The sequence below is a fragment of the Prionailurus bengalensis genome, chromosome B1, assembly GCF_016509475.1.
Source record: "Prionailurus bengalensis isolate Pbe53 chromosome B1, Fcat_Pben_1.1_paternal_pri, whole genome shotgun sequence".
In the NCBI taxonomy this organism is placed as follows: domain Eukaryota; kingdom Metazoa; phylum Chordata; class Mammalia; order Carnivora; family Felidae; genus Prionailurus; species Prionailurus bengalensis.
Window position 1 is genome coordinate 55,056,609 of NC_057344.1, and position 20,053 is coordinate 55,076,661.

Sequence of the window (20,053 nt, forward strand, 5' to 3'; positions counted from 1 at the left end):
GAAAGTGGTAGAACAGACACTGGAAGAGCTTTAGTCAGCCACAAAACAAGGCAGAAACAATGACAACACAAATCAACCATTAAGTCAACCAAAGCATTTTCCAATGACCGAGACCACTTATTACGTGGATTTGCATCTACTGCCAATGATACTAAATTTATCTCCCCTGATGATACTGAATTTATCTCACCTGCAAATATTTAAACCTATTGTTCAATTCTTTATCTTGCCCACTTTTAGTTCACTTTTTGAGTGGGTTTATAATGTATATATCAGTAGAGTAGTGCAGATAGATAATTTGCAAATAAATATGTACTTAAATGTTTAATGTTAGAGTGCTCAATTAAAACAATGGGGAGACCATTGGGCCTAGAGTATTTCATTTCCTTCCTGTGTCATTTTCCTCAGTTTAGACCTTTGTGTCAGGCACCCGCTGACCACACTACACATGGCCAAGATGGCAGTAAGCTAGATTTCCAGTCTGGCCATTGCTATCCCTAGGACCATCTCGCCATACCTTTCTAGAACTTCTGAAGACAGACAGAAGTCATTGTCTTTACCCTGTCGACATCGAGGTCTGCAAGCCAATGTAGGCTTCTCATACAAATCCCCGTGAAATCTGTGGGCTGTCAACTCAGAAAGGTACCTGTGGCATGCCACTTTTCAATGTTGTAGAGCTACGCCAAAACGAAGAGCTAATGTTTATTAAGCATTTACTCTATGCCAGACCCTCAACTAAGAGCCTCATGGGAGTCATCTCACCACATGTTCATCATGACTCTGTAACAGTCTACAGTCATTATCCACCTTCTGTAGATGTGGTAACTGAAGCAGAGAATGGCTATTTTCCCAAGATCACACGCTGAAACATATTGTAGTCAGGATTCAAAACCGCCTCGGGACTCCGGAGACTTGCCCTTAATCACCGTGTTATGCAGCTTTCCATGCATAATAATAGCTTAATTTCCATGTATTATTATGATGATTTATTAACAATTTACTCAAAATTCATTTTAAAAATTTGTCTCATTTTAAATGTGATTTTGCTCCATCTTGGGATCGAACATTCGCCAGAACACATCATTGATCTTGTAATAAACATCAAAATTAGTTACGATTAGATTTACAGGGATTACTTTGCCAGACTTTTTTAAATGTATCTTTCCAATTCTTGAAAATATGGCTTTAGATTCTTTCTAACGTGACGCAGGGCATAAACAATAATATAATAAAAGGTATATGGCTTACTATTTACTCATATGTATCTGAGATTATAAGCTAAACTATTATTCAAGGCAATGAGAAAAATTCAGTGTGTAAACCAGTTGTTTCCACAGGTTCAGAGAGTGAACAACAGGACAAAAAACAGGAACAGCTGAGTGAGCTTTTCAATCATTAACGTAGCTATATTAATATCATATGATATTAAAGTATTTAAGGAGAGAAAAGCCCACTGAACTACAGCAACCCTTAAAATTCTGTGACTTTTAATAAAATATAGCAAGTAGAAACATAGCAGGGCAGGGGGTTGGTGGGTAAGGGAGCAGGCTGGGAATGTTCTTCTGAAGGCAAGTTTCTCTATATGATTGTGTGCTCCTGCCTGTGTACCTTGAGGACTCCTGACGTTCCCTTCAAGATATCCTCATTACAAATACCTAGGTCACAGGGAATCAGGGTGACTCAGTCGGTTAAGCACCTGACTCTTGATTTCAGCTCAGGTCATGATCTCATAGTTCATGAATTGGAGCCCTGTGTCAGGCTCCACGTTGACAACACAGAGCCTGCTTGGGATTCTGCCTCTGTCTCTCTCTGTTTCTCAAAAAAGCAAACAAACAAAATAAACTTAAAAAAAAAAAAACCTAGGTCATGATTTAAAGGCACTAAAATTTACAAAGTGCAGCTCACACCCCACAGATTCAAAAACTACTTTGGTCTCATGACTGTTTTACCTTTGACGAGCCGTCATATTTATCGTTATAAACACTTCGTTAAGTATCACTCTATCTGAAAAAAGAAAAATTCAGCATTCAAACAACTAAGCGCTTAAACAGCCCATATATAATTTATATTTGTATTAAAGCAAAAATAGTCACTCTATCAGATTCTGTAATTTTGTTGTTAATATCATCTTTACTTGAATAGTAAAAAAAAAAAATGCATAGAACTGAACAATGTTTGGAAAAACGAAAATAATTACTAGGAATGTAAGGAGGCAGTTTCTTGCTCTATTTATCCCAGAATAATAAGAAAGTCCCCTGGTTTGTTCCGGAAAAAAAAATTGTTTTTCAGTTTTTTTCTCAGCAACTTGGTAGTTTATGAAAATCATCTCATGAATATACTTCATAATTCCAGTTTAATACCAGTTTGAAAAAATCCACTGCTTTTAGACATGTATTCCTTAAGAAAGAACAATGGTACAGTGGATTAAAGGTCTTTATATTTTAAAGCAATATTTAAAAATCATGGAAGCTAGCGTTTTCCCATATACAAAAATCTACATATATCTCCTTAATTGGGCTTCTTCATCCAGTGAAAAGTCTACTCTAAAAATCACCCAATTGAAGAAAACAAAAACAATCTATTTCATTATATGGATCCGATTCATCACCCTCCTGTTTATAGAAAAAGAGCCAGATGCTCTGTCTCTCTCTGTCCCAAAAATAAATAAACGTTGAAAAAAGAATATTTAAAAAAAAAAAAGGGGGGGCGCCTGGGTGGCGCAGTCGGTTAAGCGTCCGACTTCAGCCAGGTCACGATCTCGCGGTCCGTGAGTTCGAGCCCCGCGTCGGGCTCTGGGCTGATGGCTCAGAGCCTGGAGCCTGTTTCCGATTCTGTGTCTCCCTCTCTCTCTGCCCCTCCCCCGTTCATGCTCTGTCTCTCTCTGTCCCAAAAAATAAATAAACGTTGAAAAAAGAATATTAAAAAAAAAAAAAAAAAGAAAAGAAAAAGAGCCAGATCCTGTCTAAGGAAATTATCTTTTCCAGATTTTATGTTTCTGCATTCCCTTTTATATTTTTCATCCCCCTTTTCAAGCCATCATGCATAAAAGTACTTAGAAAAAGCACTCACTCGATTTTCCTGATTTCGCATTTTAGCAGAATTTCTTTTAGACGGACCACAAACGAACTCAAAAACTTCATTTTCTGGTAGATTCTACAACGGGTAGGCAGTCTGTCCATCCCACTGTCCATCTGTCATCCCACACAAATAGGGAATCCTATTACCTACAAAGGTATTAAGAAAGTGCTCCCAGCTGAAAGCATTTATCCAATTCCAATTGTTGTTTGGAAGTCTAAAATACTAAGAGTGGTATTGTTCCAGGCGCTACTGTCTAAAACAATGCAATGCCTGTTTAGAGCGAAAATTCAGTACTCGAAAATCTGAGTTGGTTTAAAAAATAATAACTGTGCATCCAAAAAAAGAATTCTTAAAGAAACATTTATATGCCAGGCACATGTTTTCAATTTTAATAACATTGGCTTACCTAAATAAATATGTAGAACCTAATAATTGTTCTCTATATTTTGATATTTTTTGTATATTATTCTATTTTAGTGAGTTTTCAAAGAAGCTAATGAATAACAATGTTGAAAAAATATGTATCTGTCAGCACAAAGTTGTTGTGGTTTATAGATACTGTGAAATGCAGTGTTGAAAAAAATTCTATTAAAAAGTAATTGAAAACTGCTCTGATTTAAAGAGAAATGAATGTAGCCATATCCTTATAGGATAATGCCAGATAAAAAGTAATCATGTTCCCTCTATAATTGTGTTTGTTGGCGTTTATATTAGAATAATAATGCTTTAAGGTTATTTTCATGGTTGTTCACTTAACATGGGATTAACATCAAAATCTTCATAATTATCTGAGATCACCCATTTGAAAGCAGTGTGGTAAAACATGTTAATGGTTAAGACATAGCAGTTTTAATACTAAACAGATTAACACACATGAAAGTAATATTATAATTTGTGCATTGGACAATATGCCAGACCAGTTTGGGGTGGGTTTTTTTGGTTTTTTTTTTTTTTTGGTTTTTTTTTTTGGTGAACACAGAATTCTCATGAAATGGTACCCTTTCTAGCTACCGCTTCCTATTTCTTGAGAGAGATACACGGGCATGCATGACATATGAACTTGAAATATTATTGTGTGGCTTTGACATTGCACAACTTTATGAAACCATTATTTCTGAGGTTTGCTTTAAATAAAACTGAAAATGAAAAAATGTTACCATAGGAGGGTGATCCTGAAGAATGACGCTACAATCTAGGTGGGATTATAAACCAAAAAAAAGTAAAGCTTTAAAGAGATTGCTGATTAACTAGAATAGCCATGAATTTATTTTATGCCCACCAGCAAACAAATGTAGGTCCATACCTTATGCATTTTGACATAATAATAAAGAAGCATATTTTAACGTGTACCCCAGAGTCCCCTAAAAATATTTCTCTGCCTCAACTCTCCCACCTCCTTCAGAAGCCAACAGGAGAGGAAAATGGGTAGTCATTTATAAGGTAATATGAAGTCATAAAATAATGACCCAAGTCATGTGCACCTCTCTGGAATCAGTGTGGAAATGGGCTTCCCATCCCAGACCTAATTATTCCATAATCCTCGTTGCATTTGCCTACGTGGGTTAGGGTGAGGTGTGAAACCTCGGAAACGAAATCGAATGTCACAAATGCAGGTGCCGCCCCCCAGACCTGAAGAGTGTGTGTTAAAAGACAGTATCTGTACAACCTCAGCTGTGCCTGAGAGGAGGGTGAAGGCGTCGGAATTTAAATCACGTTGTTTCCACTTATGCAGGGAAAATCCATAAAAAGAGATTTATTATCATATTTTCTCTTTGAAATGTATTTGTTTTTGACTTTAAAAGTGCTCCTCAGCACAGAGCAGAGTAAATATTACAATTTTGCTCAACAGCAGCCAAGACTTAATTGTCTGTGAAATACAAGGCTTAGGACCTGATTTGAGTTAACTACTGTTCTGCTGATACAAACTCTGCTGGCCGGCGCGGTGACCGAACGCACGCAGCGGCAGATTTACACCAGAGCCATCCCGCACGAACAGAAGGGGGGAGGGGGAGGGCAGGGGGGCAGCCAGGCGCCTGCAGGAGCCCATCCAAACCATTTGGAGCTTTGCTCTTCCTGCAGCAGATTTAAAGTGCCTTTGCACAAGAAGTCAAGAATAAGCAGCTATGGAAAACATAACAAATCATGCTTGCAGTTTAACAGCAAGAAAGAAGGGGAAACCGGTAACCGCTAACAAATACCGAAGAAAGATGCAATGGAGACGGAAGTGGGGGGCAAGGGAGGGGGGGGGGAAGGAGCCGGATAAGGACACGACACTGGTTTCTGCAGGCGTACCGCACGTTTTATTGTTACTGTATGTCTCGCAGGGGCTCGGCCAGGAACCTGAGAAGTCCAGCCTCCTTCCCAGGGCCCGCGCCCTTCGCACGCGGGCTTCGGGAGGGCTCCGCCGCCCGCCCCTCGCCCTCGCGCCACCTCCTCCAGCGCCACCCCCCTCCCTCCGGCGGCGCTGCGGGTCGCTTCCTCCGCCCGCCGAGGGTGCCGAGGAGAAAGCGGACGGCTGCAGATTTGCCCCGGTGGCACCGCAGCCACAAGCCAAGCCGTAATTGCAAAGCAAACAAGGCTGAAATATTGGATTGGTCTCAATCGTGACAAGATCTACGCTTTTGCCGCCAATTTGTTTGTGCAGCTCTATTTAAAGGCACTTGATTGAGGAAATGTTGAAAATAGCGGTGAGGGTTTCCCTAATGAGACCTCAGGAGGGAAGCGGCGGCCTTCGCCCGCAGCCCAGGGCTCTGGATTGGCCGCGGGGGGCGGGGGGAGGGGTGCTCTTAACCCCTTCCTGCCCGCCTCCGGCGAAAAGTCCTCGGAGACGAGCTGGGGGAAGCTGGGGATCCATCCCGCCCCAGAGCAGTGACCTCCCCTGGCCTAAGCTGCGGCGAACCGGCCTCCTTGGTGGCGGGCACCCCGAGCGGGAATGGGGAGCAAAAGGAGAACTTAACCAAGGTGAAGGAGGCGGCCCAACAGCCAAGGCAGGGCTGGAGGGCCGGCGGCCTAAATCTGGAGCAGCGCCCCTTGTCCCCCAACATTCCCGGGTGGCGGCCGCAGCCCCACATCTCACTCTCCAGCGCCCACGGTCCTGCGAGGCCTGAGGCCCTTGCGATCCCCGCGGAACCGCGGTTGCTCTTGGCTTGGGGCATTCAGGCAAGCGGTGACCTCCGACGCCACCTGGCCCGTCGCCGTCGTCGGGCTAGGTCTTGAGAAGGCTGGAAGGGAGGGGAGGAAGCTGAAGAGGCAGGAAGAGACAGTACATAAGTAATTATTGAGCGCAGCCTGTGTGTCAGGCGTCTCGCTCTCCAGTGCATCTTGATCTCATCTAATCTTCCCTACACACCCTCAAGGAGGTGTCATTAACCCATTGTTCAGATGAAGAAACTAAGGGTTACAGAGACGGATGACCTGGTTCGAGATCACGCAGCCAGTATTTGGGTGCCTGAGAATCCGCCCTGCCCAGCTCTGACTCTGGCGCTCAAGTTGTTGACAGGGGTTACCCGGGGAGGTCCGGGCTGGGGCTGGGTTTTTCACTCTCAGAGCTGATGCTGATGGCTCAGACCCACTGCAAGTGGGATCTATCCCGAGGAAGGTCCGTTCCCTAAGGTCCACCTCCTAGCTCTGGTCGCTTTCAAAATAAAGAAAAGCAATCCACTTGCAATTGGGATACACAGAATTCACCCACTGTCTCTAAGTCATCCCTTTGACACGAGCCGTTAAATCACAGGCTGGGCCCAATGCATTGACTGGACTCTCAAGGAACCCACAGTCACTGGAGTCTACCGGAGAATATGTGAGGGGGGTGCACTGGAGAGGGGACTTAATGTGGGGGAGCAGAGAGAGGGAAAGCAATACCTGGAAAAGCTTCCTGGAGGAGGTGGCATTTAAACTGGGCCTAGAAGAAACACAGTGAAGTGTGGATTCTTTAAAATGGGACAGACATGGATTGTTTGATAGCTATGCTAGCAAGTCAAGGAATGCCAGACTTCAGTCCGGGACAATCTCGGAGTCACAATTTCACCACCTGCTGCTGTTTCAGGACTGCCCCTCTAACTTGGAGAACTGTGAGTTGTTCAAGCCCTGAGCCAAAGTTCCAAACTCTCCTAGGATTGAAAAGCTGGGGCTGGGGCTTGACACCGGCAGCTAGACCTTGACCCTTCCGGAGACCTGGACTTGGGCCAAAAGGGATTGTCAAAATGACAGGGGCAGCAAAATGGCACTAGGGACACTCTCACCAGAGTTCTGAACAATTAGAGTCACGCATTCCTGAGATTTTCCTAGAGGGATCTGGTCAGAGATGTACCTTGGCCAATCTGGAGTCTCTTTCTGGAGTCACAAGCAGATGTAGGCTGGAAAACGAAGACTCCAGAGGGCAGGGGAGGGCTGGTTACGGTTGGACTTCCCCGAGAATGATCTGCACCTTCTGTCAGCAAAACAAAAAAGCATCAGTCATAGCAATTTAGTGAACCCTCTAAATGTGTTTTGAATGGAATGCTGCTTTTTTTTTTTTTTGTATGCAACCAATTCCTTCTTTTGAAGTTGGATGCTTCGCAAGCAGAATGCAATTCCATTTTTTGTTCCTCGAGGTTTTGGCCTGTGTTAACTTAAGTGAGCACTCACACAAGTACTAAGAAGAAAGCCATTGTTTTCTGGAAAATAGAACAAAGTAGCGCCTCTCCTATCACGGTGCAGATATATAATCTGTAACAACAAATTAGCCTCCTCGTGCTGCGCATTTCCAGCAAGCATCCTGCCTTCTCTGTTTATATTATAACTTCTCTGCCTGCAATTATTTTTATTTTAATTTTCTGTCACTTTAACAGAAACCAGAGCCTTCTCTTCTAATGTTTTGTACACAGCATGTTCATTTTGATAAGATGTTCTTTCCTATCCTCTTTTAGCTTGCCTTTCCTTGTTTAGAGTTCTGTATCAGGAGTTTCTAATATTTCTCCCTCTTTTTTTTTTTTTAAGGAACTTGTCCCTGTCTTGCTTTATTTGTTTGTGTGAAATTTAGTTTGAAAGGAGATCAGAGAGAGCAGGAGGGGTTTGTAATAAGAGAATGACCGAATGACCCAAAGGCTGATTATCTATCATTAACTGGAGACTCGGTGTACCCAAATTACCAGAGAGACCTCAGTCTGCCGGATCCTTACCCAGCCAGAAAGGCAAGTGTGGAATGCACACAGCTGAAACAGGTCTCCGTGGCATTGCAAATGAAGACAGTGTGCTCACACATTTTGTTAAAGGCGTTTCCTTCAAAACTCAACTCAGGTTCAGTGGACGAATTTATTAGCTTCTGACACGTTGTGCACAGGTAAAATCCTTGCCGAAAGACTAACTTTAACATTTTGGTAACTAACATTTTTGTGTTGTTTCGTTCGACGCAAAATTGCAGCTAATTGTCTAAGCTCCGGAGAATATTGAGAAATCAAGCCAAGCTGCTTTTGATCTGCTCGTGCCGCTAAACCTAAACCTTGTAAAAATCGAGGTTTGCCATTAATATTGACAATAAAAGGGTTTCTTTTTGTTAACCTGAAACCTAACCATCCTGGCTCAAGTCCCTTGTCTAGAAGCAAAGGCCCTAGAATAAAGTAGAAAAGGGTTGCAAGAAACTGCCAGGGCTAAAAACAAAACAAAACAAACAAACAAACACGACATGAATTTGCAAAGGAAGCTTCCGAACAGAACTTCCTAAGAATTCTCGCTACACCGCAGTTACAACTGGGAATGCATGGGGCCTCCAGTCACAAACAAAACCTTCGCTCACTTAAATGGCTTGTCCAAAGCTCCACATTTTAAGTTGCCATTCGCTCTTGTATTTCATTCTGAACCCTCTTGCAGACTAGTTGAAGTTAACGACTGCTTATTTTCCCATAGACCGTGGATGCAATACAATTGCTTCCTCGTCATCTCAATGTGGAGTGCTTTCCTTCCAGCTTGGAAGAAAATATTGCCAGTGTGTATGTAATTTGCTTGAAACAAAGTAGTTAGGAGAAATCCTGTGGCATGTATTTTCTCACACCACTGGTGCTCTAAACTATCTATGCTTTACTAGAAAGCAGCAATGATCAGATCTACCTTACCTCTTATAACAACATCAATAGCACCTCCTATATACACATCTTGCTGCCTCTAGGGAGGCCCTTTCAGGTGCATTCTCTTTTGTTCCCTTTTGTCGGAATAAGTATTTTAACTTGGATAACTGGCCAGGTATCAGTGAAAACCTCCCACAGCAGCAGCCCATCTGCCAGTTAATATGAAGATCTCGTCAGGGACCGTTTGAAGAAAACGCAAATTCCCACTACCTGTAAGACTGGACAGTGACATTTTTCTTGCACGTTGTATGTCTTAAACTTACACAGCGTTAGTTGTCAATTATATCTCAGTGTTTTACAAAAATACTTATTTTTCTTAAAGGACTAAAGGAGAAGCCAGTATCTTATTCTTCACCAGTTTCAGGTTCAATGACCTGAAGGGATCAGAAACCTCAGAAATCCAAGCACTGCTCAAAGGCAAATTTGAAGGGGGTGGGGGGGGGGGGTAGAGAGGAGGAGGGAAGGAGGGAGAGAGAGAAAGAGGAAAGGGCTGGCAGGGAAGAAGGGAATATGAAAGAAAGGCTAAATGGAGGGGAGGCACCAAACAAGTCCCATTTTCTCCACTGACTTAAATGTTTCCTAATCAAAACTGGACTGAAAACAAAAACAAAAACAAAAACACTGGACTGAAGGGAGTCGTAAGCAATCAGCCCCTCCAAGGTCATTGCAGCTGAATCAGCCCCTCCCCCCCCCCCATCTCCACAGATCTGCTCTGGAAAGAAGAGGGGAGAGGAATCACTCCCCAAATACCCCACCCCACCCCAAAATGCAAAAAGAAAGTGCTCAGAACAAATAAAATCTCATAAGAGCCATGGGCAACTTCTTGTGAAACAGATATGAGTCCAATCGAACGTGATCCTGCATTATAGAAGTATCCTCTGAGCACCCCCACATTTCTGGAGTCACTGTCACTTGCCATGTCTGTAGACAACCATTTCCCAAAAGGCAAACCAGAAAGGGAGGGACCATGGAACCCGAGTTGGGAGACCCTTTGCCGCCACTCAGACAGTATGCCTTATTCTTCATGTCCTGAAGGTTCTAAGACCAAGTGGCTAGCCTATAAAATGACTCAATCCCACCCTAATTCAGACAAAATGCAAAGCCATCAGGGTGTCGTAAGAAACAACTTCCTTGGAACAGGTGAGGCTGAGGTTACTTCTCCGAGAACACATTTCTTTTTCTGCCATCTTCTGGGTCTGGTGTTCTTTCTGGAGTTCTCGGCACTTTCTGGGGTTCACCTTATATAAGAGCGTTATAGATATTTAAAGGAATGCCCCATCGCTCCAACTATGTTGGTCAGGAAAATAAGGTGAAACGAGATTTGAAAAACGATGAAGGGAATTGAGCCATAATTCCCGTAAACATAAAATGTGTGTTTATGGCCCTCTGGCCTGGTTCTTTTCAGGTCCAGTTTATTTTGAGTTCTCATGAGCAAAACATAAGATACAAACTGCCCTTGCCTTTGTAATAATAAATACCTCTGAGAGATCTGTATTTTCCCTAAAAACAGACTGAAGTTTTTTAAAAAAATATTTAGTTTAAAGCAGATTGATTTTAAAAGGAATATCTCACAAGACCAAAACGTTTGCAAGGGAGTTAGTTCTCAGCTTCTCCCAGGCTCTTTGAGTCTTTTCCAGAGGAAGGGGTGGGAGTGAAGGGAAAGAGCCAAGAGACATGGGCGCAAAACAAATTGTTGAACCCGGTTCTGTCTGTTTAGCTGGAGGCGGACGTATCGCGCGGTACAGGGGTAGACCATCAGCTACAGTGGAGACTGGACAAGGAATCACAGCATGTCTCCAAACGGGGGGCTGCCCACCTGGATAAGACTGGTTGCAACTCAGCCCATGGCCTCAGAAAAGGAGAGGCAAGTTAGTACACCCTCACTAGGATTCCTCCTGCGGGCACCCAGGGTGGCCAACAGCCTGCAGCATCTCAGATGCTTGCGCCCTTTGAGTACTGGAACTTGTGCCCTTAGGGGGACAGCTCAGCAGCGTGCACAGTAGTGCAGTCCCTGGCTGACATCTCAGCTGGGAAATTCACCCTCCTCCCTTTCTTTTCCCACTGTTCTCCTCCATCACTCTCCCCCCTCCCCCACTACCACCAGAAAGCAAAGACTGTCTAATCGTCTAAACTGGGGGGTGGGGGGGTGGGAGGGGGCAAACTTGAGGTGGATCTGCCTCACAGCTTTCCAAAGCAGCAGACTAACCCAGCACCCCCACTAGACCCACAGCAAAAGGTACAAAAGAGGACTCTATGAGAAAAAAGGGGACTCGTTTGGTTGTGAATTGAGAATGGCCCTCAGCCAGTCTGGTCTCTGCGAGTTAATAATTACAGTTAAGGACGCTGGAGTTCACCCATTTGTCCCCTGCCTCCAAATTGCCTTTCTGAGGCTGTATGTGGTCTCTGGGTCTGGCTCTCTGAGCTACATGAAGCCCCAGACTGTTGCACAGCATTAATTAACTGATAATGACACTGTCAGTGAGGACTGATGCTCAGATTAGCATCTTTTACGACTTTTTTTTTCTTTTCTTTTCTGTCCCGTGTTCTCCATCTCTTTTATCACTTGCCGTGATATCTGGGGCCATGAGGAGATTTGCCCATTTTTGGTTTCAATTAAAAGAGCATGAGAAGGCTGAAAGTGGCCAAGTCTGATGGCTTCAACACTGAGGCCACTCACCTCTGATGGACAGAGCATCCCAGTCCCCAACTCAGCCATTCTTCCTTTCAGTTCCCAAAACTCCCCTCTGGGTCTGAAAGCAGCCTACCAACTTCTTTCCCTGAGCAGTTATCTGTTGCTAGCCTGGGTGCCACCATCATACTTTGTCTACCTGCTTCCAGGGCCTGGATGTGTTCTTATAAACAGACTTAAAAAAAAAAAAAGTATCACATGTCAGAGGATTGAACTACCAGTATTTACACATTCAGGGTTTGCCTCCCTGGTGAAAATGTAAACAGAACCCCATCACACTACCTATATTCTTTCCTTGAAGAACAAGGTCTTTAAAACACCCTGCTTGTGCTAAAATCTCAGACCCATCCAAGTTGGGGGGTCGAGGACTTCTAGCTCGCTATTTTGATCCATGCCCAAGTGGCACTTTACCAACAAATCTGATTTCAGCTTCTCCCCACCCCCTGCTCTCTGCCTTAAAATGCTATGCTGGGGGCATCCAGGGAAATTGACCCCTTGCGGAGGGGAGGGAAAGGGCCCCAACGGACACTTCACTCCCACACTGGGTTTCCTAGCCCCCTCCGAGGATCTTCCCCTGTCCTAACGCCCAGCCACGGAAATATCTAAACCGTATTTCTCCACGCTGCTGCCCAGGGCTGCAAAGGCTGAGGGAGCCGGCCCTGCATCCCCCGCAGCACAGGAGGTGGGCGCCCCCACCACCCCTCCCGCCATTAGCACTGACCTCGCTTTCCATCCCCAACCGTGGACTCCGCCGCCGAAAGCGCCCAGCGGGAAAGGAATGGACTGTCCTTTCCGAGTCCTTGGGGTGGGGCTCCCTTTGTGGGGTGGGGCTCCCTTGGCGGCCTGGGGCCTGACTCTGCCTGCTTCCAAAGTACAATATCCAAGGTGGAGTTAAAGGTCTCCCCTGGGTGACCCTAGCCAGGCCCAGTGGCGAGTCCCAGGCCGCCCTGGCCGGCCCACGCTTCTGTGCACCCTGCCTTGGGCTTCCTCTAATTTACGGCCGCGTGGGGTCCTGGTTGACACCCTTTTCCACACCAAACTCCTTCGGGCCGCATCCTGACCTGCATAGCCGGCTCCCTTTGCGACTCCCAACCAAGTCCTGAGGATGTTTCAGCTCCTGCCCCTGTCCATCCCCGCCCCAGCCTCTCTCCACCTTCCTCAAGATGCTCACGCCACGCGGGCGCCGCGGCCCTGGTGCCCCGCGCGGCCCGCTGACTTACAAATGGAGATCCATTTTCCGTTATAATGCGTTCAAGATCACTAAGGCCAGCAGTCTAAACATCCACGAGCCGTCCTCCCGCTCTGCCTCTTAAACTGCTGTTTAATGGTTCCCCTCCGATAACTAAACCTGCTTTCCACAGATGCCCGCTTTTATGGGAGAGTCAGGAATGCAGAGATATATTTATATGTTTGTTCATAAAAACTGGAAAATAAGCTCTGAACACGCTGTAAAAAATATTCAGTTACTTACCAAACAGGCTAGTTAAACCAGGGGAACAGTGATACCGGCCACACCACGAATTCGGGGGATCGAGGTGCCTGCGCGTTGAAATCGTCCAAGGTCGTCGCCGGGGCTGGTGTCCCTGAAGAACATGGAAAGAAGGGTATTTACAACCGGCTTGACCGTCCGTCCGGTGGTCTTAACCATGATCCTCAAAAGCAGCCACGATAACAGGAGCCACCTCAGACGGCCCTGGCCAGGGTACCGTGGTGGGTAAGTAAGGAGACCTCGAGGCGGGCACTCCCAGCCTGCGCCCAGGTCGGAGCCGCAGCCTTTCCGCGCCGCGCTCGCTGCGCGCCTCGGCGAGAAGACAGCGCCGGCCCCCAACCGCCCCTTTGCAGGGACCCCGCCGCCCGCCGCCTCTGCGCTCGGCCCCCGCGCAAAAATAGCACGCGGCTGCCTGCTGATTTTCTTGCCTCGGTTACCTACAAAAACACCTCCAAGAGAAATATCTGCGTCCCCTCCACCTTTTTTTGTTTGTTTGTTTTTAACCAGAAAAGAAAGCAGAGTGATACTCTACCTGGTTTGAGATTCTTCAATATTTCAGAGTTGGGGGGGGGGGGCGGGATAATTTAATAGGACAGCATCTGTTAAACACTTGCATTAACCTCTAGCTGATAAAAAAGTTTTTTTAACCCTGCCCCCCCTCGTTTTAATTATCTTATGGTTATGAAGGGGCAGCCAATCCTGGAAGAGGACTTCGACAATTAGCAACGAGAACATCAAAAAGTTTTATTGCGGAGAGCGAGAGGCACCGCCCCTGCCGCCCCGGGATTGGCGTGAGGAGCCTCTGACGACATATATTAACCCGAGCAGCCCTAAAGATGTAGCTGTACATGGAGATCTTGCTGGGAAAATCCGCTTCCTCCCCTCACGGCATCCAGCCCAGGAGAACCGCCGCCGCCGCCGCCACCCAGGAGCTCCCTCGGCCACTGCGCGGACCCCGCCGAGAACCCGAGCCGCCGCCTTCGCGCTTCGAGGCGCCCGCAGGGCCCCAGATCCTTCCCCTGAAAGAAGGAGAGGATCTGAGAAAATGGATGCACTGAGACCTCTCTGAAAACCCTCCGAGGGAGCCCGGGAGGAGTGAGGACACGTTACCCGCTGCTAAAATCACATTTCCAGGACCAAAAACAACAACAACCAAAAATTTCATTAAAACAATAAGCGCCCAAGAACCCAGACCGGGCTGGTGGGGGGAGGGGAAGGGGCGGGAAGGGGAGGGTCGCACGGAGGTAGCTTCACAGTGAGCAGCCGACCCCGCCGCCTCCCTGCAGAGCCGGGCCGGCTCTTCCACCCGCGGCTCGGACTCGCCCTGGGATTCCGAGTTAGCTTCGGTGCCGGGATCGCGGCCGCGGTGGAGGCCGGCGACTCCGCGAAGCAGCCTCGCGGGAGCCCGGGCACCTTTGCATGAGCACGAGAGGATTCTGCCTCCCCGCAGCTGCCCGGGAAGCAGGAGCCGGCGCGCGGGCCGGGGAGCCAGGCGGGAGCCGGCGGCGGCCGCGGCCAGGGGCGCACGGTGCCGGGACCAGCTCGCCGCGCCCTATGGGGAGCCGGCGGCCGCAGTGCTGCTGAGGCAGGCCCGGCGGGCCAGGCGGGGGATCGGGGCCCGGGCTGCAGCAGCCCCCTCTGCGGCTGCCGGGCCGGCCCGGGCGCCCGAGGGCTGGGGGGCGGGGGGTGGGGGAGGCCGCCCAGCGCCGAAGCGGGGGCCCCGGCCGAGGGCGCGGCGGGGCTGCGCGCACGCTGGGGCGCGTGGAGGGGCGCGGAGGGCGATATGAGTCTGGTGGGGGGCTTCCCCCACCACCCGGTGGTGCACCATGAGGGCTATCCGTTCGCCGCCGCCGCCGCCGCCGCCGCTGCCGCCGCCGCCAGCCGCTGCAGCCACGAGGAGAACCCCTACTTCCATGGCTGGCTCATCGGCCACCCCGAGATGTCGCCCCCCGACTATAGCATGGCCCTGTCCTACAGCCCCGAGTACGCCAGCGGCGCCGCCGGCCTGGACCACTCCCATTACGGGGGGGTGCCGCCGGGCGCCGGGCCCCCGGGCCTAGGGGGGCCGCGCCCGGTGAAGCGCCGGGGCACTGCTAACCGCAAGGAGCGGCGCAGGACTCAGAGCATCAACAGCGCCTTCGCCGAACTGCGCGAGTGTATCCCCAACGTGCCCGCCGACACCAAACTCTCCAAGATCAAGACGCTGCGCCTGGCCACCAGCTACATCGCCTACCTCATGGACCTGCTGGCCAAGGACGACCAGAATGGCGAGGCGGAGGCCTTCAAGGCGGAGATCAAGAAGACAGATGTGAAAGAAGAGAAGAGGAAGAAGGAGCTGGTCAGTACCAGGGGGCAGGGGGCAGAGGGGGAGCGGGGTTCGGGGGAGCGGTACCACCGGCCTCCTTGCAGTTGGGCTGAGCAATGACATCCCCCCTCCTTTGCCAGCATCCTAAGCCAAAGTTGTTAAAACCAGGTTATGGAAAGAAGCTGAGGAGATGGGGGAAGACGGCAGCAGGAGGAGGAGGTTAAGGGGGATGCTCCGCGCTGGTGATCTTCCCTCCGGGTTACCGCTGTTCCCACAGGCACTTCGGGCATGCCTTTCGGACTCAGGGTCCCCCCTGATCTTTCGATTGCACTGGCCCAGTCATTCCATGTCTTTTAGAGCCTTCATTTGGCCTCCAATCCGATCTTGCTTTCAGGTATTTCTAAAATAAGTCGCCTGCAAGCGCTAGGTTCCAATTATTCCACTATCGGCCCCTTATCCCTCCCTGGAGAACTAGGCCACCGCTGATGGTAAGAGAGTTTTAAGGCTGTTCTCATCGCAGTGCTCAGAAGACATAGAGGTAAACGTAAATAATAAGTACTCTTAACTTCAAAATGCAGCTCCGGTTTCTCTTTGGCGATGAGGTTGTACTGAAACTTCCCAGATGAGTGTACTTCGTGGGTCTTTCTTGTTTTATTCCCCTGAGCATTTTAAGACAAACAGTAAATACTAATATGGTCGCTGTCATTGTTGTTATCAGGAACACAGAACTATAACTGAAAAGCAGTTTTCTCCAGTTCCGACCAAGTGCCCACAGGTTGGTGGTGTTCAGAGCAGGGCTAGTGCCATGCAGGACCTGGGAAATAATCCCATTTGTCTAGTTTTTCTTCTTTGGGGCCTGTGGCGCTTTAGTCTGTGCATAATCGAGTGACCTCTGGAATAACTGGGGATTTCAGAGGCCTTGGAGGAGAGGCACTGCCGAGTTGGTGGCCCAGAGCCCCTTGCCAGCCAGCCCAGGCCAGGGCAGAAGAAAGTCTCCCCCATCTACCCTAGAGCTCGAATCTGGGATTGCGATTGAAAACAGGGAAACCAGATTTAGCGCCGACCCCCGCTCGCGCCCCTACATCTGGAGTCAGAGAAAAGGCCCCCAGCCCCTCCATAAACGACTTGGAAACGGCTGGTTGTTTATAAGCTTGCCTATCCGGTAGTTGAGCGTTGCAGGCGCGTGGAAGGCCTGGGAGGTAGCTAGGGCTGCGCAAACCTTCGTCGTTTTCCTGCCGGGGCTGACTTGAAACCATCCCCTTCTCATCCCTTACTCGTTCTTTCATTCTCTCCTTTTCTCCCCGGAAAGTGCGGGGGGTGGCGTGGAACCAGGTCTCCTTTCTGAATTTCTCTTTCCACTTTTCTCTCCTTCGCCTCTCCTCTGCCCAGAACGAAATCTTGAAAAGCACAGTGAGCAGCAACGACAAGAAAACCAAAGGCCGGACGGGCTGGCCGCAGCACGTCTGGGCCCTGGAGCTCAAGCAGTGAGGAGGAGGAGGAGGAGGAGAGCGCGAGTGAGCCGGGGCCCAGGAGCCGGAAGCAGACCCAGGACTCCGGGCAAGCTCTCCACGCTCCGCTCTGAGGACTTCTTGCATTTGGAATCATCCGGTTTATTTATGTGCAATTTGCCTCCCCTCTCTTTGCCCCCCTTTGAGGCATCCGCTCCCCACCTCCCCCTCCAAAAAAAAAAAAAGTGGATATTTGAAGAAAAGCATTCCATATTTTAATATGAAGAGGACACTCCCGCGTGGTAAGGGATCCCGTCGTCTCGTAGATTCTCTGTGTGTGAATGTTCCCTCAAGGCTGTGTAGACACCAGCGTTGCTCCCACCCCACTTACCCAACCCCTTCCAGATAAAGACAGCAGACAATAGTGTGTATGTAAAGTGTATCTTTAATACTTGGCCTTTGGATATAAATATTCCTGGGGATTATAAAGTTTTATTTCAAAGCAGAAAACGGGGCCGCTAACATTTCAGTTGGGGTCGGTATCTAGTGCTGTCTTTTCATCTGTGGTCGTTCCCTATTCGAAGATGTTTCCAACAGCTACTTGTTTTGTGCACTTCCGTCCTCTAAAACTAAGTGGAATTTAATTAATATTGAAGGTGTAAACGTTGTAAGTATTCAATAAACCACTGTGTGTTTTTTTACAAAAACCCCAATCTTTTAATGGTTGATACCTCAGAAGAGTTTTGAAAACAAAACTGTTATACTTGTTTTCATAATATTTAAAATATTCAGAAGTAAACTAAATTATCATGATTGCCTCTAACTTTATTTGAAAGAGTCGGTAGTTCCGATCAGTCATCAACGTGAGCTCCCGCCCTCCCAGGGAAGTGGCCTTGGTGAAAATCCTACTAAAGGACCTGGGCTCCTTGCAAGTCCTGTCTCCTTCCCCCCACCCCCCAGCCCCCAGCCGCCTGGAGAAGGTTGAGTGGTCTGTAGTAGGAGGATCTGGGGCCGAGGGACCTTGGCAGTTCTCTGGAAAGGTAGAAAGTTGTCCTTGTTTTCCTGAAATCAACCAGATGCCATTCTGTGGGGACTTTGGTTTTTGTTTGGGGAGCACCTTTTAGGTGGAGGAGGTTTGAGGAAGATCCCAGGCGCTATTGCAGCCGCAGGAAATAGTCTTAAAGTCTTTAATTCAAAATATAAGGTTTTCATCTAGGAAAAGAAAAAAGAGGAAAAGAGGAGGTTTTTGCTTGTAGTCTTCATCAGGGGGATTCTCCTCTGAGCCGGCCAGGGGAGGAGAAGAGCTTTGGGGGGGGGGGGGGGGCGAAGGTGCATGATTAGGTAACAAGGAATTTTACGTCAAGTAAGAAATCGCTAACACAACCAAGGATTTAAAGGGGGGTGAAGGGGGGGTCTGGATTTACAAGGAGCTACAAGGAACTCAATATTAACTGTGCGGTGACTGAAGTCTTCCCGGCCCCAGGCCAGCCGAGCAAGAGGCTCCCTCCCTCGGCTACCAGCCGCGGGGGACTTTACCCGTCTGAGGATTGGTCTCCAGGAGTCCCAGCACATCCCGAAAGGAAGTCCCTGAGGCCTCCTTTGCCCGTTGTCTCGGCTAGAGCCGGAATCTGCTCTAGGAACCAGAGAAACTGAAGTGCCATAAAGGACTTCGCAGGCCAGGGAGGGGAGGGAGGAGGGGAGAGATGAAGTTGGGGGGGGGGGCGCGGAGTGGAGAAAGGTGAAACGTATTAAAAAGCGGTTTGTTTCATGAAACGCCACGTATATAAATCTGGTGTTAGGGAGGTTTGCCAGAGGGTTTCCATCTTGGAACCCATCCTCCGGGTGATGTTCGCACCTCGGCTCCAGGCACAGACCCTCCCCCCGATACCCCAGAGGTTCCCACGGCTCGCGGGCGCCCACTTTGAGCCGGCCGCCTGCAGCGGGCAAATTCGCAAGTGCTGGGAGAGAGACGAGCAAGTGGCTCTGTGGGTTCCTTCTGCGGGCAGCTGACAACGCGAGGGCGAGGGGTTAGAACAACTCGGCCAAAGCGATCTGAACTTTCTCCCCTCGGGTCAGGCGGCGCTGGGCCGACGTGGTGGGCGCGGGATGTGTTTACAGACACTTGCCTTTGTTTATAGCACGGGGTGGGGGGGCGTAGGGAGGCGCGCCCTGATTTTCTATTACTCTCGGGATTCCTGATGGTTTGACTGAGTGGCTCTCTCCCTTCCCTGTCTCCAGCGGCCTTTTGCATCTTTACTATAATCCGTTCGAGAGAGAGAGAGAGAGAGAGAGAGAGAGAGGAGAGAGAGAGAGAGAGAGAGAGAGAGACTTCAATATCCTAGGGGTGGAAGAAAAGAGATTACCAAAACAGTGGAGTGAGTGGTGGCAGAGGTGGTGAGGTTTTTAAAACAGGAACTGGAGAGAAGTTATCTTCAACACGCAAGTGTGCCTGCGCTTGCCTTTACCATCTGGGCCTTAATGCACTTTTGCAGGTCTAACACTTTTTCTGGTTTATTAAACACCAGCAGAGGAGATCCAGAAGACCCTGGCAGCGGCATCGCTATGGGGCAGCTTGCTGCTACGCATGCTTTAAAACCCGCGCTGCAGAAATCCGTCCTCTTTGTCTGGCCCGGGCCAGGCTCTGCCCGCCTCCTCTCCTGCCTGCCGGCGCAGTTCCTCTGGCCCAGCAGCACCCGGCCGCGACACCTCAACCATCTCGACATTGCAACCTGTGGGAAATCCCAACCGGCCAGACGTCCAGCAGACCCAACGCCTCCGGGGGCCGAAACACTGACCGGATGCACACCCTAAGTGTCAAGACACCCCAGATTTTCCATCTCCACGGTCGCCCAGGACATCCCAACCTTTCCAATGCTCCCCGCCACCCAACATCCCTACCCCACGTTGTCAAGTACCGGGAAGTGAGTGCTGTGCTGGGCAGGA

At 48.8% G+C, this 20,053-nt stretch overlaps 1 protein-coding gene and 1 long non-coding RNA gene across 6 annotated transcripts; one reads left to right on the plus strand and one right to left on the minus strand.

The window, feature by feature from the left end:
• Positions 1–5,352: 5,352 nt before the first annotated feature.
• Positions 5,353–14,178, minus strand: LOC122474565. 4 transcript variants are annotated; one of them, XR_006294941.1, is made up of 5 exons: positions 13,890–14,178; positions 13,340–13,451; positions 7,388–7,507; positions 6,940–6,979; positions 5,353–6,299 (listed from the first exon to the last, which is right to left on the minus strand). It is a non-coding gene; the product is annotated as an uncharacterized LOC122474565 (long non-coding RNA). The 4 variants fall into 4 exon arrangements; XR_006294940.1 differs by having other exon boundaries at positions 5,353–6,319; XR_006294943.1 differs by lacking the exon at positions 6,940–6,979.
• Positions 14,179–14,201: 23 nt separating this feature from the next.
• On the plus strand, positions 14,202–17,923 carry HAND2 (heart and neural crest derivatives expressed 2). 2 transcript variants are annotated; one of them, XM_043565493.1, is made up of 3 exons: positions 15,057–15,695; positions 16,381–16,437; positions 17,052–17,923. In XM_043565493.1, the coding sequence occupies exons 1-3, from the start codon at positions 15,141–15,143 to the stop codon at positions 17,148–17,150; spliced, it is 711 nt and encodes a 236-aa protein (XP_043421428.1). In that variant the 5' UTR covers positions 15,057–15,140; the 3' UTR covers positions 17,151–17,923. The 2 variants fall into 2 exon arrangements, with proteins under 2 accessions (XP_043421417.1, XP_043421428.1); XM_043565482.1 differs by lacking the exon at positions 16,381–16,437 and having other exon boundaries at positions 14,202–15,695.
• Positions 17,924–20,053: the final 2,130 nt, after the last annotated feature.